Raw genomic sequence first — 24,565 nt, forward strand, 5'->3', positions numbered from 1 at the left:
GCGGACACCCCCGCCGACCCACCCCCGACAAATTTCCCAGTCTTATAAAATACCTTCCGAAATCCGAAATTTTCCGAAAACCGAAACATGGCTGGTCCCGAGGTTTTCGGATAAAGGATAGTCTACCTGTACTCACAACCTCCCAGACCACATTCCCAGTGCTCCCTTCTCCTGGAACTGACCCCAGTTCTCCCACCCCAATGACCCTAGTTTTGAGAATCTTCTTGCAGTGATCCAGATTTCAGGACCTTGTTCAATGTTCCTGGGACCCCCATTCCCCAGACCTTGGAAACTCCCTTCTAAAGGCTGCTTGGTGCCAAGATTCCCATCCCAGTACCACTAGGATCTGGGCTCCCTTCGTAGGTCCCAGGACCACCCCCAAGTCAGTGTTCTTGGTAACACTCCTTGCCATAATACCCATGTTGTAAAAGGAGATGTTCTTTCTCTTACTTGTCTCTGTTGCAGCTTCTCTCCTCTTCAGATTGTGTCACTATCTTTTCTTCTGGTAGAAGCAGACGGTTTCCAGTAGTTGAGAGGTCAAGAATGAGGAGGCCATAGATACAAGATGAAATGTAAGAGATTTAGAACAGAGGGCAGAAGAAACTTCTTTACACAGAGAGCTTGGAGGCCACAGAATTCACTTCCAGAGTAAGTGGTAGAGGCAGAAACTATGGCTCAGAATTTCCTTGTAGCTGCTCTTGTTCTGCGGAGCAGGAACAGCTCTAAGGATTTTCTGGGCCTATGTTAACGTTCAAAATTAGATTGAGTAGGTGGATGAAGGAAAAGGGGTGGAGGAATATGGGAAAAGGGTGGCTAAATAGGATTAGAACTATTTACTCCTGTGGAGGTTAGACACAACACAGACTGGTTGGGCTGAATGGACTGTTTCCATGTTGTAACTTCTTTGTATTTCTGTGAGGATAAAAGGTAAAGCCGTGGAAAGGAATGGATGTGAAGAGGAAGAGGGCAAGAGGTGAAATACATTGGGGGAACAGAGAAAGCGGGAGGCTCGGGAAGGAATGGTGGTTGGGGCAGCAGGTAGTTGAAGGGAGAGGAAAAGGGCGAGAGGTGGAGACGCTAGGCAGGAAGCTGTAGTAAGGTGAGCAAAATGATATAGGGTGAGAAGGATCCAGTGCTTGGGATAGAAGGAGGGAGTAGGAAAATTAAATTCTTCTGGCAGCCACAGATTTGGGGAAGGCCCTTTCCAGTTTAAATAACAAGCTTCCCCAAAGTCATGGGAATTCCATTATTATTGTAATACATTTAACACTTTGTTCTTGTTTAAGTGGAGGAATGAGGTCATCCTGATTTTACATGTGGTTTGGTGGGAATCGCATTCTGTGCTATGTGCTCTGTAAGTGGTTATCTTGATCTCCAGTATATGTTTGCAGAACCATGGATGAGATGTTCTCTATTTGGGGGGTTATGTGTGCATTGAACCGGCCATAAAATGGAGTGGGAGGGAGGTTGGAATTAGTTTGTAGGGGTTTAGAACTGTTTTCATGGGCTGGGGGTGGGGTTCCAATTTCAACTGAATGTGAGAGGGGAGTCAAAGTTTTCTTTGTGTGGGTGTGGGGTGTTTGTCCGACATTTTTAGTGTGGGGCTAGTATGGTTTGACCGAACTACTACGGGTGGGTGTGAGGTTGATGGGTGTCACCAATCTGCTGTGCGGAGGCAAATGGGATAGGTGTAGCTGTCTGCTTAGTTAAATTTCAGTGCTGATGTGAGCTTATTGGGAGGGTTTAAAACACGATGTTGGGCTTGGTAGGTTTCTCCGGTGTATACTCAGTGGGTGGGGGAGGTAGTTGCTTTGTCCTATTACAGTTGTGGCATTTATTACTCTTGTCTGCATACTTGTTGTCCAGGCGGAGGACGCTATGGTTTGGAACACTTGAGGAAATGTTTGTTGTGCAGTGCTGACGCTACTGTACCTGTCATTTTTAAGTTCCCTTTACTGTAATCTTCCATTTCCATAATTAATTGTGTTAACCTTTATATTTTGCACTCTTCCTCTATGCTTGATTCATTGCTGTGCTTCGCAGCCAATTTTGGTACGGTGCCAACGGACTACCAGAGATTTCAATCTAAATTGGGTATGGTGTAAAATGGGCTGCTGCTTCGTTATCGCTCATTCCGTGTCGACGCCGAAGACCAATTTTACCCCCACTGTTAATATATAATTGTTACAGATATTTCAAAATCCTCGAATTGGTAATACCTCCAGTACGTCAGAATCCATGATAATAGTAACACTTGCTATTCTTATTTCCTGATGATGTGCTGTAACCACTAAAAGTAATACACAAATGCCTGTTATTATTACTTGCTTAAGAGCTGGTGCTCTAACCTCTATCAGTCTTTTACAGCAAACCTAGCTGAAAGACAAACGGTGAGCAAGACCGTGGGAGATTTACTAGTGTACAATATGTGTGTGTCTGTTGTGGTATTTTAAGTGTTTGTGGTATTTAATGGATTTTGATCAGCTCCTTTTTTATATATAAATAATATTGGGTCAGTATGGAGCACTGTACTGTTGGGCACTAGTTCAAGGCACTGTAGCTCCATAGAGAATAGATTTTTGTTGGCCAAGTGTATTAAGCACTCTCAGTGCTCCACAGACTAGCTGCAATGGAATTAAACTCAAGACAAGGATTTATTGTCTTCCAGGAGATTTGAAGAATAGCAGAATTGATCAAATGCATTGACATGGATGCCATACTGTAATATTACTCCAAATTCACATTTTTACTTTAAGTATTTGTCAGAACAATGGATAATAATCAGTTTTGATCAGGTATGACCTCAAGTGAAATAAAGATGTTATTTGCTGTAAGCATTTTGTAGAAACATTTTTTGTGCTATATTGTAGGTTTTAGTTTTGAAAATAACTTATTTAGCAAGGAGGGGACACTGACTGCACTGCTTTCATTATAAAATGGAAGTGTTTCTGTATATAACAAAAGCAAAATATTGCAGAAGGTGGAAATCTGAAATAAAACTGGAAATACTCAGCAGGTATGGTAGCATAGTAGTTCGGTTACTGGACCAGTAATCCAGAGGCCTGGACTAATAATCTGGAATAAAAAGTTACCATCAGTAATAGTGACCATGAAACTACCTGATTGTCATAAAAACCCATCTGGTTCACTGATGTCCTTTAGCTAAGGAAATCTGCCATCCATTACCTGGTCTGGCCTATATGTGACTCTAGTCAGCAATGTGGTTGACTCTTAACTGCCCTCTGAAATGGCCTAGCAAGCCACTCAGTTGTACCACACTACTACAAGAAACAATAATAAGAATAAAACCGGACAGACCACCCGGCATCAACCTAGGCACCGGCTTCGGACACAACAAAGGCAGACCCAGCCCAGTCGATCCTGCAAAGTCCTTCTCACTAACATCTGGGGACTTGTGCCAAAATTGGGAGAGCTGTCCCACAGACTAGTCAAGCAGCAGCCTGACACAGTCATACTCACAGAATCATACCTTTCAGCCAACATCTCAGACTCCTTCATCACCACCGGCAGGACAGACCTACCAGAGGTGGGGCACAGTGGTATTCAGTAATGAGTGGCCCTGGGAGTACTCAAGTCTCATGGCTTCAGGTCATGCATGGGCAAGGAAACCTCCTGCTGGTTACCACCTACCACCCTCCTCCATGTTGAATACCACTTGGAAGAAGCACTGAAGGTAGCAAGGGCACAGAACGCGCTCTAGGTGGGGGACTTTAATGTCCATCACCAAGAGTGGCTCGGTAGTGTGGTAAACCACTGTTTGTATTCCACTGTGTACATGCCTGGACATGCCTCGGCTGACTCCTCCCACAAGTCCTAGTATAAAGGTGACTGCTCCCCAGCCCTTTGTATTTCTGGACCGGTCGACCACTCGAGGCAGACCTTCATTCTTTTGTTAATAAAAGCCTTTAGTTACTCTCTTAACTCTCAGTCTTTTATGAGTAATTAAAAGCGCATCAGGTAGCACCACTACTGGCCGAGTCCTGAAGGACATAGCTGCCAGACTGGGCCTGGGCAGATGGTGAAAAAAACAACACGAGGGAAAAACCTACTTGACCTTGTCCTCGCCAACCTACCTATTGCAGATGCATCTGTCCATGGCTACATTGATAGCAGTGACCACCGCACAATCCTTGTGGAGATGAAGTCCCATCTTCACGCTGAGGACACTCTCCATCATGTTGTGTGGCACTACCACTATGCTAAATGGGATAGATTCAGTACAGATCTAGCAGCTCAAAACTGGGCATCCATGAGGCGCTGTGGGCCATCAGCAGCAGCAGAATTTTATTCCACCACAATCCCGGCATATCCTTTACTCTACCATTACCATCAAGCCAGGGGACTAATCCTGGTTCAATGAGGAGTGTAGAAGAGCATGCCAGAAGCAGCACCAGGTGTACCTAAAAATGAGGTGCCAACCAGGGCAAAACTGCAACACAGGACTACATGCATGCTAAACAACAGAAGCAGCATGCTACAGACGGAGCTAAGCAATCCCACAACCAATGGATCAAATCAAAGCTCTGCAGTCCTGCCACATCCAGTCATCAATGGTGTTGGACAATCAAACAGCTAACGGGGAGGAGGAGGCTCCATGAACATCCTCAATTCAATTCAATTTTATTTGCCATATGTAACCAGTACAAGTACAATGGAATGCTTACTCCCCGTAGGGACACGTCAGCTATTTTTACAGTGCCGTGTTCAGAAAGTCAATTCTTTGGCATCCAGTGGCAGTGGGTGCATGATGTCCCTCAGCCGCTCCGTCCTCGTCACCGCGGCCTCCTCCTCACTGTTGCTGGCTCAGCTCCACGTGTGGTGGCCTGCTTCTCCCGCTCACCCTCTGGCCACCATTCCCGGCTCCCCTCCTCCCAGTCGGACTGCGAGTTGTCGTGGCTGCTGCTGCATCCCGATGTGCTGCGCTGCCTCCGCCTGACTCGCCGAACACATCCTCCGGTTGCCGCGGCCTCCACCTCACCGTCGCCAGCTCCACGGTCTGACGGCCCGGGCCTGCTTCTCCCGCTTCTGGTCCGGCCTCTGGCCGCCATGCTCGGCTCCCCTCCTCCCAGGAATGCCTTCCCACTGAGGAGCAGCTGGCCGACGTGCCCTAGCGGGTCGACGTGGCTGCTGCTGCGTCCCGATGCGCTGCGCTGCCTCCGCCCGACTCGCCGAACACCTCGCTCCGGTTGCGGGAGCGAGTGGCGAGAGCGGGCCGCCCGAAGCAGGGAGAGCGTGCTAGCGCTGGACCGTCTCTGACGCCATCTTGACTATTCTCAATCTCAAAGATGGTGGAGCCCAGCACGCGAGTGCAGAAGACAAGGCTGAAGCATTTGCAATCATCTTCAACCAGAAGTGCCAAGTGGATGATCCATTTCGGCCTCCTCCGGAGGTCCCCACCATCACAGAAGCTAGTCTTCAGCCAATTCAGTTCACTTCGATTCAGATATCAAGAAACAGCTCAGCGTACTGGATACAGCAAAGGCTATGGACCCCAACAGCATCCCAGCTGTCGTGCTGAAGACTTGTGCTCCAGAACTAGCCACACTTCTAGCCAAACTGTTCCAGTACAGCTAAAACACTGGCGTCTACCCGATAATGTGGAAAACTGCCCAGGTATGTCATGTCCACAAAAAGCAGAACAAATCCAATCTGGCCAATTGCCGCCCCATAAGTCAACCATCAGCAAAGTGATGGAAGGTGTCGTCGACAGTGCTATCAAGCGGCACTTACTCACCAACAGCCTGCTCACCGATGCTCAGTTTGGGTTCCGCCGGGACCACTCGGCTCCAGACCTCATTACAGCCTTGGTCCAAACATGGACAAAAGGGTGGGCGCTAACGACTTGGCGCCGCTGGTGAAATTCACCTGGCGGTTTGTGGCGACACTAACCACTACCGCCATGATCTCCTGCGCCCAGAGATCGTGACGTCATCTAAACCCGCATTGCCCCAGACGGGAAATTCATTTTCGCACCCTGCCTCAGCGCCTGCTGTTCGGAACGACAGGTAGAGGAGGCGGTTTGCAGTCAGCTGGGAGCTGCAGGAACGCTGTTTAAAGGCGTGCACTTCCTGTTTTTTTTTGTCAGCAAACAATACAGCAAAGGCCATGACAGAAGCAGACAGGCGTCTTGACCCATTTGAGGTTTTCCTACTTGAAGGAGTTTTGCTCCGGACAAAAATTTATCTGGTTCATTTGTCTTATTTTTGATACTGTAACATTTCCAACACTTAATGGGGCTGTACTGGCACGGGACCTCTCCCTCCAGCTTCACCGTCAGAGGCAGCAGAGGCAGAGAGAAAGATTGGAAAACATGACCAGAAGGAGGAGGGCCAACAGGGCTCTCAACAGGAGACCTTACTCTCCCAGGGTATTCCGGGAGCAGTTCTCCTACAGTCATCTGTCAGAGGAGCAGTGCCTTCGAAGGCTCTGCTTCAGCAAGGAGGCGGTCACAGAGCTCTGCCACCTCCTGCAGCCAGAGCTCCAATCTCAGCTCAGGACCAGGACACGTCTCTCAGTGGCAATGAAGTTCACAGTTGCTCTCAATTTCTACACCAGCGGCTCCTTCCAAGCTTCAACAGGGGATATTGCAAACATTTCACAGTTCGCCGTCCATTGCTGCATCCAGGAGGTAACAGAAGCTCTCTACAGAAGGAGAAGGGAGTACATCTCATTCCCCATGACCAGAGACGACACCGCATGAACGCTCATGTGGCTTTGCAAGGATAGCGGGCTTCCCCAAGGTTCAGGGCGCCATTGACTGCACCTACGTAGCCGTGTGGGCATCTCGTCACAATGCAGAGGTGATCCGCAACCACAAAGGCTACCACTCTCTGAACGCGCAGACAGGACATCCTCGCCGTCAATGCCTGCTACCCTGGCAGCAGCCATGATGCATTCATCCTGCGATAGACTGGTGTCCCAGCAATATTCCACCCACCAAATGAAGTTCGTGGCTGGCTGCTTGGAGTCGAGGGTTATCCACTTGCCACCTGGCTGATGACACCCCTCTGCAACCCCAACACGCCTGCTCAGCACACATACAGCGCCACCAGGAACCTGATCGAACAGACTATCGGCGTGCTAAACATAGAAACATAGAAGATAGGAGCAGGAGTAGGCCATTCGGCCCCTCGAGCCTGCTCCACCATTTAATGAGATCATGGCGGATCATCCAAATTCAGTACCCTGTCCCTGCCTTCTCCCCATATCCCTTGATGCCTTTAGCCTTAAGAAATATATCCAACTCCTTCTTGAATATATTTAATAAATTGGCATCAACTGCCTTCTGTGGTGGAGAATTCCACAGGTTCACCACTCTCTGGGTGAAGAAATTCCTCCTCATCTTGGTCCTAAATGACTTACCCCTTATCCTTAGACTGTGACCCCTGGTTCTGGACTCCCCGGCCATCGGGAACATCCTTCCTGCATCCAGTCTGTCTAGTCCTGTTAGAATTTTATAAGTTTCAATGAGATCTCCTCTCATTCTTCTAAACTCAAGCGAGTATAAGCCCAGTCGACCCAATCTCTCCTCATACGTCATTCCTGCCATCCCAGGTATCAGTCTGGTGAATCTTCGCTGCACTCCCTCCATGGCAAGAATATCCTTCCTCAGATAAGGCGACCAAAACTGCACACAATACTCAAGGTGTGGTCTCACCAAGGCTCTGTACAACTGCAGCAAGACATCCTTGCTCCTGTATTCGAATCCTCTCGCTATGAAGGCCAACATACCATTTGTCTTCTTAACCGCCTGCTGCACCTGCATGCTTGCTTTCAGCAACTGGTGCACAAGGACACCCAAGTCTCGTTGCACTTCCCCTTCTCCCAATCTATTGCTGTTCAGATAATCTGCCTTCCTGTTTTTGCCACAAGTAGATAACCTCGCATTTATCCACATTGGGCAGATGCAGTATAATCACCCAACCTGTCCAAATCGTACTGGAGTTTCTCTGCATCCTCCTCACAGCACACACGCCCACCCAGCTTTGTGTTGTCTGCAAACTTGGAGATATTACATCTAGTTCCCTCGTCCAGATCATTAATATATATATGGTGAATAGCTGGGGTCCAAGGACCGATCCCTGCGGTACCCCACTAGTCATTGCCTGCCACTTGGAAAAAGACCCGTTTATTCCAACTCTTTGCTTCCTGTCTACCAACCAGTTCTCTATCCAAGTCAGTACCTTACCCCCAATCCCATGTGCTTTAACTTTGTACGCTAATCTCTTATGCGGGACCTTATCGAAAGCCTTCTGAAAGTCCATATACAGGAAACTCTTTGGCATCCGGCACCGATGGGACCGGGATGGTGCCGGTTGATTAAAAATTCCGGATGACGAAGAGGGTTATCTACCGAGGCTATTTTTAACAAACAAAAATTAGAAAATCAAGAAATGTGCAGTATACAGTAATTGGGTACTCACCTACAGAATGTTGTGTTAAATGGATGGTGGAAGATGCTTGATTAGTACAGTACTGCCAATTGAGGGTAATCCATAACTCTTTAATTACTTAACAGTAAAACAAAACTTATACAGTAAACGACTGTATACAGTACTGTAGTTGACTGTACACTTATTCCAAGAGACTACTGGCAGCGCGGGAGACGCTGAAAAATGGCGGATCGGAAGAGACTAACGGGGCAGAACCTCAGCATCTGGAACAATCTGCTCGAGCACAGATTGCTGGCCTGCTGCGGCACCGTGAGATCCCTGGTTGACAGTGGACGACCCAGCGACGATGGCAGCAGTCAGCGTTTGCGTGGCATCAATCTGAGACTGCATGAGAGCAGTCTAAGATTGGATGCCCCCAACCACTAACTCCATTACAGCACTAAGCCATTGTGTTGCCTCGGCCTGTGCTGCAATAGTTGCTGCCTCCTCACCCATGACACATGGCATGATGTCTGGGTCTTTCTGCGAGTCAACCATCCTCTGCAAAGTGCCAAGGATGGGCTCGATGGTTAGCGCAGAGATGAGCGCAATGCTGGAGGTGGACTCCTCCATGCTTCTAGCCAGTGCATCCATGTTATCGGGCGCCCTTGCCATTACACCTATGAGCTCAGTATACATGCTCATCGCCTGTGTGTCATCGCCTCGACATCGTGGTCCTCACCGGAGTCCTGTGCAGCAGAACTCGTGTGCGCACTCACCCTCCGGGGAGATGGTCCCTGAGCTTCCCTTTCCTCATGGCGTTGCTGCTACCTGCTGGATCCCGGAGCTTCACCCACATCAGAGCCATTTCCTCTGCTCCCTTCCAGTGACAGCGTGGCCCCGTTATCGGACGTCTCGCTCTCTGGAGACACGGGCAGTGAGGCTCCGGCTTGGTGTCCCTCCTCCTCCACCCGCGCCGCTGCCACTGGGAGGCTGAAGGACAGGCTGGTCAGATGGAACTGAACAGCACCCCCCAAACCCGTGACCTCTACCACCTAGAAGGACAAGAGCAGCAGGCGCATGGGAACATCATCACCTGCAAGTTCCCCTCCAAGTCACACTCCATCCTGACTTGGAAATATATTGCCGCTCCTTCATCGTCGCTGGGTCAAAATCCTGGAACTCCCTACCTAACAGCACTGTTGGGAGTACCTTCACCACAAGGACAGCAGAGATTCAAGAAGGCGGCTCACTACCACCTTCTCAAGGGCAATTAGGGATGGACAATAAATGTTGGCCTTGCCACTGACGCCCACATCCCAGGAATGATTTTTTTTTTTTTTTTTTTTTTAAATTGTCAGGCAGCTGCTGTGGAGAGAGAAACAAATTTAACGTTTCAGGTCGGTGACCTTCCGTCAGAACTGGCAAAGGTTAGAGATGTAACAGGTTTTAAGCAAATACAGAGGCAGGGAAAAGGTGGGGGATTGGGGGAGGAAAGAACAAAAGGGAAGGTCTGTGATAGGGTGGAAGGCAGGAGCATTTAAATGACAAAAGAGATGATGGGGCAAGGCAAAAGCGGGTGGTAACTGGACAAGTGAAGAAACAAAAGATGGTTATAGAGGAACTGACCAGCATAATCATTACCAGCATCTGTTGTCCAAAAAAAAATGGGAGCAGTGGTTATGATCTGAAATTGTTGAACTCAATGTGGAGTCCAGAAGGCTGTAAAGTGCCTAACCAAAAGATGAGCTGCTGTTCCTCGCGTTTCCGTTGAGCTTCATTGGAACAGTGTAGGAGACCAAGGTCAGAGTGGGAGTGGGATAGAGAATTAAAATAGCAAGTGACCGGAAGCTCAGGTCATGCATTGTTTATGTGTATCTTGCTTATTTCTGTTGCTCACGCAGATGTATTAGTGCACCTTAACTTGCTTTTCCTTTCTTTCTTGTCTGTTTTCATTTATTTCTGTTATAGTTCTGTATTTTGTTCTGCATCTGCTTTCTCACTTTCTCTGTTCCTGTTTATTATTTTCTCCTGTTTTTACTTCACTGCCCATTTTGTATTCTGTTTCATAATTTCTATTACATTTTGGTGGCATCCCTGGTAACGTTTTGCTATTTTAAAAATTCATTTTCTTGTTCCTGTTAAACAAGGAATAAATTTTTTTAATGTCATGAAGCAAAAAAAAACCTTTTTCCATTCTCCCTCTTCTGAGTCATGAGGATGGCTGACAATTTGTCTTTTTTTGCATTGGAGAAGAGATTCAGTGTGACTCATTGCAGTCTTTCTCTTTCACCAAAGTTTGGAATTGTGGCATGAATTTATCAGGCACAGCACATCTTGGTGTAGCTTCTAGCTTTTTGTCCAGCGGTTGTGAACAGTACTTTGATTTCATCAGAGTGATTGATGAGAATGTTGACTTACACAATGAGATGCGCCAGACCCACCTCTGTTCTCCATCCAGAACGCAGTTGGTTGCTGCTCGACCTTTTCTGTGACCTGCCCTGTTGGAGCGACTCGTTATTGGTTGGGCTTGCATTGTCTGCTGACCTGGAGCAGTTATTCTGATTGGTCACAGCTGACCACGATGACAGCTACTTTCTGTAGTGTCCGTGTGTTAATAAAGACACTGAAGACAGGAGTTGGTTCATAGGTATTTACTAAGCAAAGTCTGGGTGGGTGGGGGGGGGTTTCTAACGGATATACACAATATACAGGCTTATATAGCCCGAGTGGCAATTACCGGCATTACAGCACACCTGGGGCTCTTAAAGGCACATACACCACAATTCCTCCCCTTTTAGCTAACCACATCATCATATTTTAAGTAATTATTAATTACATGTTATAAGCAAAATAATATACATTGCTGTAGTTAATTAATTATAAGTTAGTCTCTCAGGAGGCTTCCTGACTCGGTCCGGATAACGCCTCGGGGGTGTAGTAGTTTCTGGTGGTATAGTAGGTTCTTCTGGCAAGGCGGATTCGGCTTGAATGCCAGTGTCGGGTTCATCGGGTTCCAGTATCACCGGATCGGAGGTAGATATGGGTATCTCTACTTCATCATCGTTAGATGTATAGAGTTGTGGTGTAGGTTGTCCCTTTTCGGATGACTTTATGATTTGGTCAGCATGGCGCCTTATTATGCTTTCTCCGATGTCCACGGTATACATCAGTGGTCCTCGTCGTGTGCAGATAGTTCCAGGCTGCCATTTCTCGGTACGGTAGTCCCGGGCCAAAACTTGTTGACCTATCTGGAAGGTTCTAGTTGGCCTTTCATTTATGCCTTGAAACTGCTGGTTCTCCACGTCCCTTCTGATGTTGGGCTTGACCAAATCCAGCCGGCATCTTAGGTTTCTATTGAAGAACATCATGGCGGGAGTTTGGTTGGTAACCATATGTGTTGCATTCCTGTATGCGAATAAGAAGTTATCCACCTTGTGCTGAAGTTTTATGTCTTCATTACCCATGGCCTTTATGGCCTTCTTGAAGGTCTGGACAAACCTTTCAGCCAATCCATTGGTGGCGGGATGGTATGGGGCGGACGTGTAGTGCTTAACCCCATTGTTTTTTTAAGAACTTTCTGAATTCTTCGGACATAAATTGCGGTCCATTATCAGAACATATCTGTTCCGGCAGCCCATTCCTGGCAAATATGGTCCTTAATACTGTGATGGTTTTTTCCGTGGTGGTGGAGGACATCTCTATTACCTCCGGCCACTTGGAGTGTGCATCAACCGCGATTAAGAACATTGAGTCCATAAATGGACCAGCAAAGTCGATGTGCACCCTTTGCCAGGGAGATGAGGGCCACTCCCATGGATGTAGAGGGGCTTGTGGTGGAGCGTTTTGGACCTTCTGGCATCCTAGGCAGCTCTTGGTCATTTCTTCGATGTCTCCATCGATACCTGGCCACCATACAAACGCCCTAGCTAGGTTCTTCATTTTCACTCCACCCAGATGCCCCTCGTGAAGCTCCTTTAGCACTTTATCCTGGAGTTTGGGTGGAATCACCACTCTGGATCCACACATCAAGGTTCTTCGGCACACTGACAGCTGTTCTCTTCTTTGCGAGAATGCTGGCAACAGTGGTTCGCCATGTGCTGGCCATCCCTTCACTGTTAAATCGTAGACCCGTGAGAGAGTCGGGTCATTTCTCGTCTCCCTTTCAATGGCAGAATTTGCCACTGGTAGACATTCCACTATGGTAGAGTGGAACATCTCTACTGGGTCTACTGTAGGTGCCTCTTCTACCGTTGGCAACGGTAGGCGCGATAAACCGTCAGCATTCCCATGCTGTTTTGACCCTTTGTATTCAATGTTGTATTGGTGTGCCCCTAGAAAAAGGGACCACCTCTGTAGCCTTTGCGCTGTCATAATGGGAACACCTTTTTTAGGGTTGAATATGGAGATGAGGGGTTAATGGTCAGTCAACAAGGTAAATTTTTGTCCGTGTAGGTAATGGTTGAATTTCTTCACTCCCCATACCAGGCTGAGTGCTTCCCTGTCGATTTGGGCATAGTTACGCTCAGCTGAGTTTAATGAGCGTGACGCAAAAGCTATCGGCCGTTCTGAGCCATCAGGGAATTTATGGGATAATACTGCTCCTATGCCATAAGGGGATGCATCGCACGCCAGTCTGATTGGCAGTGATGGGTTGTAATGAGCCAAAACTTCTTCGGATGTGATTAAGTCTTTGCATTTATGGAAGGCACGTTTACAGTCTTCGTTCCATTTCCAAATCACTCCAGTTTGTAGCAGTTCATTAAGAGGGTGTAGAAGAGTTGATAAGTTCGGTAAAAATTTATGATAGTAATTTATTAATCCCAGGAACGACCTTAATTGTGAAACATTTTCAGGTGTTGGGGCTTTTATAACCGCTTCAATTTTTTCAGGTGACTTATGCAACCCTTCATTATTAATTATGTGGCCAAAATATGATCTGATTTTGGAAAAATTTGCACTTGGGGCGATTCGCTCGCAGGCCCCGTTCTTTCAGCCTAGTGAGCACCTGCTCCAAATTGGCAAGGTGCTCGTTGTCGTTTTCTCCTGTTACAAGGATGTCGCCTAGGTAGCATTGAGTCCCCGGAATCCCTTGCAGGACTTGCTCCATAGCTCTTTGCCAGATAGCTGGAGCTGATGCTACTCCAAAAACCAGTCGATTGTACTGGTACAGGCCTTTGTGTGTGTTTATCGTGAGATACTTTTTAAGAGGCCTCCTCAACCTCCATCTGTAGATATGCCTGTGCCAAGTCAATTTTGGTGAAACGTTTCCCTCCGGATAGTGAGGCAAAAATATCTTCTATCCTCGGAAGAGGATACTGTACTGTGTGAAGGACCGGGTTTACAGTCACCTTGAAGTCACCACAGATGCGAATTTTTCTCTGTTCTTCAGAATTATCTTTATTCAATGCTTTTTTCATGACTGGAATGATGGGTGTTGCCCATTCGCTCCAATCTATTTTGGATAATACGCCTGCTTTTTCCAAATTCTCCAGCTCTGCCTCGACTGCTGGACGTATTGCGTATGGCACCGGTCTTGCCTTAAAAAATTTGGGAATTGCTGCATCTTCCACTTTTATTGAGGCGGTGATGCCTTTCAAGGTTCCTAGTTTCTCTTGAAACACTTCTTTGGCGTTGGCCAAGATGTCTTTTAATCGTTCAGGTATGATATCATTGTTTTTTTCCTTACTGGTCACCGTCAGTGCCTGAATGGAGTGCCAGTCTAAACGTATCTTCCTGATCCATTCACGTCCCAACAACGGTGGACCACCATCTTGTAGAATGTATAAATACAACTTTTGTATTTCTTTGCCGTTGTATACAACAGGCACCCTTATTTTTCCTTTGGGGTATACTTTCTGCCCCGTATATGTTTTTAAGATAATGGATGTGTCTTTTAGAGGTATATGCGAAAATAGCCTCTCGTAATCCCGTCGATTTATTACGGTTAGAGCTGATCCTGTATCTAGCTCCATTTTAACTGGGGACCCTGCTATTGTGAGGGTAACCCAAATGGTTTAGTAATCATCTTTGGCAAGTACATTATGTAATTTGAGACAGCTTAGTCTCTTGTTTTCGAAGTCGCTATCGCTCTTCTGGTCTTCGGAGCTACTGTCCGTCATCGTTTGTACCTTCCTGTACTTTTCTTTATTGATTTTTTTTTTTCTGTCCGTGGATTTATTTTGTCCAGATCGGCATACCCGTGCAATGTGTCCAATCTTCCCGCATTGCCTGCATGCTTTGTCCTTGAACCAGCAGTCCCTCTGGTTATGGGTGGATCTGCCGCAGCGATAACATCTTTCGAAACCCTGTGTCATTTCATGGGTGCCGAAGTCTTGTGTCTCTTGTTGTATCTCTGCAGCTCCTTTTGCTGCTGCTTCGTATGATACAGCCATACTGAAAGCTTTGTCCAATGTTAAATCTTTTTCAGAAAGCAGTCTTTTTTGTGTTCCTTCACTTAAGAGACCGCAAACGAATTTGTCTCGGAGATAATCTGATAGTCCTGCCCCGAATTGGCAGTACTTTGACAGCTTTCTTAATTCGGTTAGGTAATCAGCGTTACTTTCATTCTTGTGTTGATTTCTCTTGAAGAACTTGAATCGTTCCGCTATCAGCAGCGGTGCTGGGTTTAAGTGGTCCTGCAGGGTATCAACAATTTCTTTAAAATTCTTGTCCTTTGGTTTGGCTGGAGTGATTAAATTTCGTAACAGCCCGTATGTCTTTGCGCCCATTAAGTTCAGAAGTACTGAAGCTTTTTTTTCATCTTCTATTCCATTTGCAGTGCAATATACCTCTACTCTTTCCACGTATGTGGTCCAATCCTCTATTTCACTATCAAAAGCATCAATATTGCCAGACTTAGGCATTTCAGAAAAGATATGGCGCTTCCCGCGCTTTTTTTTCTTTTCTGTAGCAAAGATATGGCGCTTCCCGCGCTTTCCCACCGCTGCTGCCGATAACAAAGCTGTTTACTGCGGTTTCCGTTTTTTTTTTAAATTTACTGTTGGAGACTCGTTCCCGCCGGAGGTCTGAACGCTGACCTGCTTGCCGCGCCGGCCGTCTCCAGAGTGCTCCCTCCCAGTCCGTTATTGCTTGCCTCCGATTTCGCTGCCTGTCTCAGCTGTAGAGCCAGCCGCTGGAGCCCCAGCCTGATGCCCAGGCAGGATTAGTGCAGTACCTGCCACCAGCTTGGCCAGCTGGTGAAACCACAGCTTCTCTCACTTCCTTGAGTCTTCTGGACGCCCGAGGAATCGATGTCCTTGAGGTGCTGCTGAATTGCAGGTAAGTCCGTTTCCACTTCGTCGCCACTGTAGTGTCTGTGTGTTAATAAAGACACTGAAGACAGGAGTTGGTTCATAGGTATTTACTAAGCAAAGTCTTGGGGGGGGGTTCTAACGGATATACACAATATACAGACTTATATAGCCAGAGTGGCAATTACCGGCATTACAGCACACCTGGGGCTCTTAAAGGCACATACACCACACTTTCTCTATACAATGTTGTTGGTGCATCCATGGTGCTGCAGTCCAGCGTTTTCACCCGTGTGACACAGCATTTTAGCAGGTAACCAATAAACAGTAACCAAAAAGAAAAGTAAGACTTACATTTATATAGTGCCTTTCATGACCACTGAATTAAGAAAGTAAAGCACACACAACAATCAAAAACACTCGCATACTCTGCTTTTTATATTACCATTTTACCAACAAATGCACAAAAAGACTAAAGTGCTTATGCAAATATGAGTATTGCGATCACATGCTCAACGACAGTGTGTCTTACTCATTTTTATTTACTAATCAAAAATGCAATTAGCCACACCTGGATTCCCAATTAGTTACATGTAGCTAATAAGTAATGTATTGGACAGTACTGGACTAGTTGATGTGAATACAAAATAAACAACCCTCTATGCAAGATTAGAACATAGAAATTTTCCCCATAAAGTATATGTGGAATACATTTCCATCAAAAGTAACTTGCTTTGTAAATTTGCTTTGCTTTAAAAAGGATTTTGACAAATATCCAGTTATAAAAGAGATAGAAGGTTATAGGGATAAATATTAACTTAGATGATCAGACACTGTACAGTTCTTTTGGGACTGTAGAAATGTTTTTCATAGAAGGTAACTGATCAAGAATGTAATGGATTCAAATTCTTGAATTTCTGTTTGATTGCCTTCAGTGGTCAGGGAGATCTTTCAGTTTTTTTCCTACATGGATGTGTTGCTTTTGTTAAACTTTCTCAGGAGATTAACCAATCTTTGTAGAGTCTGTGGCTATGCAATTTTTTCTCAATTTTATGGAATAAGTGACTTGATAGGCTAAGTACCTTTTGTATTGTTCTTGTACTACATTTTTGGCATACTTTTTGAATTTTCCTCTTTTTAAATATAGAATAATTCTATCATTGGCATTTCTAGTAGTTCTACATTGTGACAGGGCACTAGTGTTACTTAGAACTATTGCATAGATTACATAGCATTAAAAAGCATTAGGACTGAAATTTTGGAATGTAATAAAATGTAGCTTTGGAATTGTATTTTACCATGAAGGTCGTGGGAAAAGTATGTTAAGATGAGCCTGTGAAGCTTTTAAATAAATTAAATTGTTGCAAATAAGAATTATATGTAGCCAAAGGTCAGTCAGACTAGCTGGATGCTCTTTCTCTTTTTGCCTGTCATCAGATTTCTGCCTCATTTGTGCTCCCACCCGCCCAGAATTTGAATCAGTAGATTTATAGCTAGTTATTCAAACTTGCATACATAAAGCCCCAGGATCAATTCCTTATTGTATAATCTGAACTGGTGAAAGGTGTCAATTTAAATCTGCATCACTGATACTTGGTACAGTCTATCTTCCCTGCCTCTGTTCATCCTGTTTGAGATTATCAATTGATCAAATACGATTGATGACAAAGAAAAGGAAGGAAATTAATTGACTATTCAAGTATAAAGACATAGGGGTAGAAATCGGTTTTATTTGGGGCCTAAATGAATTTCAACCCCATGGAAACTAAAGGTAAAAAGATGGCTCAGAAAATGCATCTCTAATGTGATGATTATCAGGCTAGGTGAATGATTGATAAACCAGGGAATCAGGGCTGCCTGTATGATAACACATTTCCATTAATATTTTCCCTGTTGCCTATGAGTCCTGCCTGCATTGGTCAAGAAATGTCCAAAAATTCCTTGTTATAAGTTTTCATTAAATAAGTAAAATGTTAAGGTATTTGACTTTAGATTTGTTTCTGCACAACTGTCTTTAGCTTCATAAATTCAGGAGTAGTTCTTTCTATTTAAGAGTGGAAAGTGAAAACTACACATGTATCACATGGAGAATGTTGGGATGACACTGTCATATTTTATTTCATAGTAACACTTTATTGCATTCTTGCAAGAAGGATCCAGTGAGCATGCCTGGAGTTTGTATGAGATGTATTGCTAATGATTGATGGGAGAAAGGAGAAAAGAGAAAAACAATCTTGTTTTCAGGTTTCCCCCTGGAGCCCTCTTTTCAGCCACTTGATGATATAAAAAATGTTCTGGACGGATGCACGGTAAAGCAGTATTAGCATCATTGTACTCTGTCTCTTTGGAGACTGACCAAGAAAAGGATGTGAAAGCCTTAGAGAGGATGCAGAAAAGATTTACGAGAATGATTCCAGGGATGGGGGACTTCAGCTACGTGGATAGACTGGAGAAGCTGGGGTTGTTCTCCTTTTAAAGCAGCGAAGATTGAAAGGAGATTTGATAGAGGTGCTCAAAATCATGAGGGGTCTGGACAGAGTAGATAGAGAAACAGTTCCCATTGGCAGAAGGGTCGAGAACCAGAGGACACAGATTTAAGGTGATTGGCAAAAGAACCAAAGGTGACATAAGAAAAAAAAAATTTTACTCAGCGAGCGGTAAGGATCTGAAATGTACTGCCTGAAAGGGTGGTGGAGGCAGACTCAATCACGGCTTTCAAAAGGGAGTTGAATAAGTACCTGAAAGAAAAGCATTTGCAGGGCTACGGGGAAAGGGCAAGGGAGTGGGACTAACTGGAGGTGGTTTTGTAGAGAGCAGGTACAGGCTCGACGGGCCAAATGGCCGCCTTCTGTGCTGTAACAGCAGTGGCACACTCGCCTGAGTCAGAAGGTTGTGGGTTGAAGTCCCACTCCAGGGACTTGAGCACATAAAGCTAGGCTGACACACCAGTGCCGTGTTGAGGGAGTGCTGCACTGTCGGAGGTGCCGTCTTGCGGATGAGACATTCAACGTCTGCTCGATCAGGTAGACGTAAAAGATCCCGCGGCACTATTTCGGAGAAGAGCTGGGAAGTTGTCCCCGGTGTCCTGGCCAATATTTATCCCTCAATCCACATAACAAAAACCGATTCTCTGGTCATTATCACATTGCTGTTTGTGGGAGCTTGCTGTGCGCAAATTAGCTGCCACGTTTCCCACATTACAACAGTGACTGCACTCCAAAAGTACTTCATTGGCTGTAAAGCACTTTGAGAGGTCTGGTGGTCGTGAAAGGCGTTATGTAAATGCTGGTCTTTTAACCATTCTATGATTCTATGACCCTCCTTCCCCTTGTCTTTGCCTCCCCTTTCAATGTTTATTTTTTATCCTGTTTTGAATTTTGTGTTTTATTGACCTTTTGTATTAATGGAACCAACAGAGAAAGGCACAGAAGAAATATTGGCAGATTTGAGAAAACTTAAGAGGTTAGCAAATATAGCTGTGGAGCAAACTTGCCAAAATTAAGGAAGATGCAATGGCTGCAGGGAGTGTAGAAATGATGACCATGGATGTGTGGACAGGAAGAGAAAAGGCATGGAGGATTGGTGCATTGAAATTGAATTGTTGAAAAAGCATTGCTCTACTAGAAACTCATAAAAGGCTTCCAAGATAGCTTAACTGACACCTATAGAGTTTCTGGCATTGCTGAATTGTGTATCTTGATGGCAGCCATTATTAAGTCAGAAGTGTAAAACCAAATAGAGTAATCAAATTTTAGTTTTTGCCATTTATTTGCTTATATGTTAGTGATCTTTTTCATTCATTATGAGAGCGCTTAGACTACTACTGCTCTGCGTTACAACATTGGTATTTAAAATTCCACAGAAAATTGCCAGACATATCTTGTGCCAGTAGAGAAGCACTATACAAATGCTTTATCAAATCCATTTTTTGAATGAGCAGTTTTATGGCAGCATGTTGTCTTTCAAAGTGGAACTAAACTCTTTATTTAGATCCATATAGTCACTTTATTATTTGTTTGTATATTTCCTGTTATATGTTACCGAATGGTTCTTATGCCTGTGGTGCAGTGGTCAGAGTATCTCTTTTTTTTAGTCCTTTTAAGTTGCAGTGCCTTCATTTTGCTGTTTAGAGTGACCGTAAAATATCATTGAGGATTGCTACTTTTCTATTCTAAACATAAACTTAATGGTCAGGCAACATCCGTGGAGAGAGAAATAGTCAATGTTGACTCTATTTCTCTCTCCACGGATGTTGCCTGACCTGAGTTTTTCCAGCATTTTCTGTTATTTCGGATTTCCAGCATCCGCAGTATTTTGCTATCATAAACTTAATGGTAAAGTATTTATCAAGAGAATTCTGGATAGTTTATATTTTTCTTCTTTTGCACTATAGATTTCCCTTGTTCCTTAAACTTGTTCTGTACCGATCTGTTTAGGCAAACATGCAGAGGACATATTTGGTGAGCTGTTTAATGAAGCCAATAACTTCCATATCCGAGCAAACTCTCTCCAAGATAGAATTGATCGTTTGGCTGTCAAAGTCACTCAGCTGGACTCTACAGTGGAGGAAGGTAAGTAATTCCATGGTAGGGCTGATATTGTGGTGATTATTATGCTACCAGAAGAATTAATATTCGCTTTTTCTGTTTGGTTTACTTGAAGACATTCTTAATGATTTTTCTGTTCCATTTTTGAATAATTACTGAAAGCAGTCTAAGATTCCAGTAGAGAAACAAATAAGAATCTTTTTAATTATTAATGTAGATCTTGCCCGTTTTTGTGATAAGTTACTTTCTTCTTAGACCCAGGAAATAGCTAATCCACCTAAACCTGTTTAAAGTATACCCTTTTCTTTCAAAAAAAGGCACACATTTAGTATAAATTTATTCATGTTTTAAACTACATGTGGGTGTGATGTGTACAATAAAACTGTTAATTTAACCTAGCTTTACATAGTCTGAAATAGGCTAAAACAAAGTGTGCAAAATCGCCGATAAGCACTTTGTGGGGAATTTCTACCTAAAAAAAAAAGTGAGTGTTTGGGAGTGGGTGGGTGGTTAAAAGGGATGAAACTGACAGCATTTTGGGAAGCTGGCTCGAACCCGCCGACTTCCACTTTTAACTGCAGCGCTTTCAGCTGCGTGCAAGAAACCCCCGTGACAGTTGGCGATTAAAAGATGTTAATAGGCAATTAGGAGCTGTTGTAACTGCAGATTTGAGCTTTAACTCAGTGCATAGGTTTCCCAGGCTTCCTGGAACTCGCCAGTGAAAGCAAGGCGAGATGACAGTGCGAATTGAAGGGGCTGACCAAACGACAGGCAAACAATTCTATAAATACTCAGATCTCACACCTGCTTCCTTGCCTAAGTGAAAGGCTTTTGCTCACAGGACTTGTTCCGAGAGTGTGCTTTCACTACTTTGGAGGTCATTTCTGCTACCTTGGATTTTTGTGAGTCTGATCTACACTTTCCAGCTGTCAAGCATCAGTTCAGCATGGGTGCTGCTTATGCAGCTTTACCTTGGACCTCAGATGAGGACTAAGATGAGCAGTAGCAACAATACTAGCAGCAGGAAAAGCTTCCTGGACATGGCAGAACACCAGTGTCTCAGGTGGTGGCAGACGTTTGCAGCCTCCTGGAAGAAGACCTCCTGCCAAGTGGACCTGGTGGGCACGCTTTGCCCGTGGCTGTCTGTCACCACTGCCATCAATTTCTTCGCCTCTGGCTCTTTCCGGGGATCTGCAGGCAATATCTGCAGAATCTCGCATTCTGCTGCCCACAAATGCATCACTCAAGGTGACCAATGCCATTTTTGCCAGGGCCAGCAATTATGTGCACTTTGCAACCGATGAGGCCAGTCAAAATGCTCAGCTTTGCGGCCCTGGCTGGCTTCCCACAGGTCCAGGGAGTCATCGATTGCACACGTGGCAATCAAGGTGACCCCAGATTACCTTGAAGTCTTCATCAACCACAAAGTCTTCCACTGCATCAATGTTCAGCTTGTCTGCAACCACAAAAAAAAATCATCATGCAGGTGTGTGCAAGATTCCCAGGCTGCTGCTATGATGCTTTCCTCCTGCGCTAGTCCACCCTCCCAGAGCTCTTCGGACCTCGAAGCACAGTTAGCAGCTGGCTCCTTGGAGACGAGGCCTACCCCCTGAAGATGTGGCTGATGACACCTGTTAGGAGCCTAAACAGTGAGGCCCAGGAGAGATGCAATCAAAGCCACATGACCACGGGAACTGTCATCAAGCAAGCAATCGGAATGCTGAAGTTGCATTTTAGATGCTTGGACAGATAGGAATGGGTGTACCTGCAAGGTAAGTATGTATGAGGAGTGATGTGCTGGAGTCGGCTTGAAAAGAGAATCTCCCTGCGGGCCCTTAAAGAACACAGCATCAGCTCTAGGGAGGCATTATTTAAGTGAGATGCAGCCTTGCCATGTTGGGACTCCATTAATACAGTTGTTTCCTCTGTTCCCCCACCTGGACAATCCTTCAACTTTCATCTTTGCATGGTCCCTTTAAATAGTTCAGCTGAAATAGACTCATGCTTGCCATCATCACGCTCGCTCGCGTTAATTGGTCGGGAAACCCGGAAGTCAACGTGCTGCTGAAACTTCCGGGATCCCCACGCGCGATCGGGCTCCCCTGCTGCCAGCGCATCGGACAGTTAAAATTCCAGCCTTTGAGTCTATGAGGGTGATTTTTGAATTGCTGCCTTTTAAATTTCCTCTCACTTGCAGGTCCACTTGAGGCCTTCTTCCCGGCTGAATTTTACTGGCGTGATGTAGACTAGGTATCCGGCATGCCCTTGGGACTGAAAATGGTGCAGAGCCCTTCCATTCCCCATTTTTAATGTAGTATTGAAGCTCCTGCCTGTTTCCGGCAAGAACTTCAGATGCCTGTCCGAGCCCTGACTCGAATATCGAGAGCGACTATAACCACGTGGGAATCCAGTAGAACTAATATCCTCCAGATATTCTTTCCTCTTCTGTCTCGCTACTGCTCAAAATCATGATGTTAATGAGACGATATCTCCTTTTCTGTCTGTTTATTTTTCTATATGCCTTGCATGCTCTACTTTTTCTCTCATCTGTCATGTTGACACAGGCTCCAAGTTTCAAAGCTCTAAAATGATCTTGTCTTTTACCTTGTTACCTTTATGCAAGGGAGTGGGCTTGGAGAGAACAAGGATGAGACAGAGCAGAAAGGTGCACAACCTTGACTATAGAGTGATAGTTGTGCTGGGCGTGTAAAAATCGGTTTCGGGTAATTGCATGACCAATGGTTAGAGTTAATTCTCCACCCTCCCCAGCTGGATGTTGCTTGGCCTAATCCCACCTATGGGTATAATGACAAACAATGCCCACTGTAGTGTCAGCTGTGGCTAAGTGGGTAGCACTCTTGCCTCTGAGTCATAAGATTCTGGGTTCAAGTCCCACTCAATGGACTCGAGTACAAAAATTTAGGCTGACACTCTAGTGCAGTACTGAGGGAGTGCTGCACTGTTGGAGGTGCCACATCTTTCGGATGAGATGTTAAACCGAGGCCCCGCCTGCTCTTTTGTGGACATAAACTATCCCATGGCACTATTTCGATGAAGAGCAAGGGACTTATTCCCGGTGTCCTGGCCAATACTTATCCCTCAATCAACATCACTAAAAAAAAGATTACCTGGTCATTATCACTTGTTGTTTGTGGGAGCTTGCTGTGCCCAAACTGGCTGCTGTGTTTCCTACATTACAACAGCACTTCATTGGCTGTAAAGCACTTTGAGACATCCGGTGGACGTGAAAGGTGCTATATAAATACAAGTCTTTTTCTTTCACTAAAGTGAAAAACAGTGCTTGTACCCAGATTCAGGCTGCAAAACTGTGGCCTTGCCTCGTTAACTTTTTGCTGTGTTGCGCGAGTGTGGAGGATCCCAGATGGCTGCATTGTGGCTATGGTTTCTCTCCCCTCTGTTCACCATGAATTTACCCAGTTACTGCCGAAACTTTTGAGCTCCAACTCTTGAGGAACACTGCATGTGCAGTAGTTCCAAAAAATTGGGAAACAAAGTCTATTTCAATAATGGGAACTCTGGGAATGCAGTAAAACACAAGGGCCCGTATTTTCCGATGTCTACGGGTGTATACGAGCTATGTACACACCCGTAGGGACATCAGAAATGCCGGTTTCAGACATGCGAAGCGCATGCGCTGAAAACCGGCATTTGCGATCTGTCAAGAATCCTCTTGCCCTAGAGAAGGGCCTCTGTGGGTGAGAGTTCCGCTTTCTGCAGAACCTCTGCCCGCTGAAAACCCTTAGAAATCTTACGCCTGGTAAAAGGTAAGTTTATTTTTAGCCCCATAAAAAACTCTCAAAATTCAATTTTTGTTTAAAATATTTAATTTAATGTAATTTTAACTCATTTTAAAAACATCATTTTTTTTTTTTTTTTTTTTTTTTTTAAGGTATTTAATGTTTTAATGTCTTTGGGATGATCTTCATTCATATATTTGACAGGTCTATCTGTCAAAAGTATATAGGGAGATTTCCTTCTCCTATTGGCTGGCCTGGCCCACGTGATCCCAGGGATGCTTGCGAACTGCATGCGCCCCTGGGATACATGGGCCCTGCGCATTTCGACTGTGGAGAGGCCCAGGAACAGAAGTGTCTGGACCTCGGGTAAGTTCGTAGATTTTTTCCCCGATAGCAGGCATCCACACGCAGGAAGCCTCCTATCGGAAATTACTGGCCAATGTTGTTATTGGTAAGTGAGGGAAAACCAATATGGAGGTAGGAGGCTCGATGAGGGCTCCTGAAGAAATATGGCAGCAGGGATGGCTTTTCCTATGTTTTGGTTGATGTTTGTGTATTTTGCTTCAAATAATGTTGGGTATCTAACATTGCAGAATAGGCCCATACATCAGTGA

General features: G+C 45.2%; 1 protein-coding gene across 5 annotated transcripts in view; it reads left to right on the forward strand.

Annotated features, from left to right (window-relative positions):
• The window catches only part of wasf3b (WASP family member 3b), a 109,541-nt gene that overhangs the window by 33,083 nt on the left and 51,893 nt on the right, over window positions 1-24,565 (forward strand). For all 5 annotated transcript variants that reach the window (XM_085999262.1, XM_085999263.1, XM_085999259.1 and 2 more), the window contains exon 4: window positions 20,083-20,217. In XM_085999262.1, coding sequence (XP_085855388.1) covers window positions 20,083-20,217 — 135 coding nt within the window. The remainder of the gene's footprint in view (window positions 1-20,082; window positions 20,218-24,565) is intronic.

Source organism: Somniosus microcephalus, chromosome 10 (genome assembly GCF_052327205.1).
Source record: "Somniosus microcephalus isolate GS21.2 chromosome 10, FLI_Smic_1.0, whole genome shotgun sequence".
NCBI lineage: Eukaryota > Metazoa > Chordata > Chondrichthyes > Squaliformes > Somniosidae > Somniosus > Somniosus microcephalus.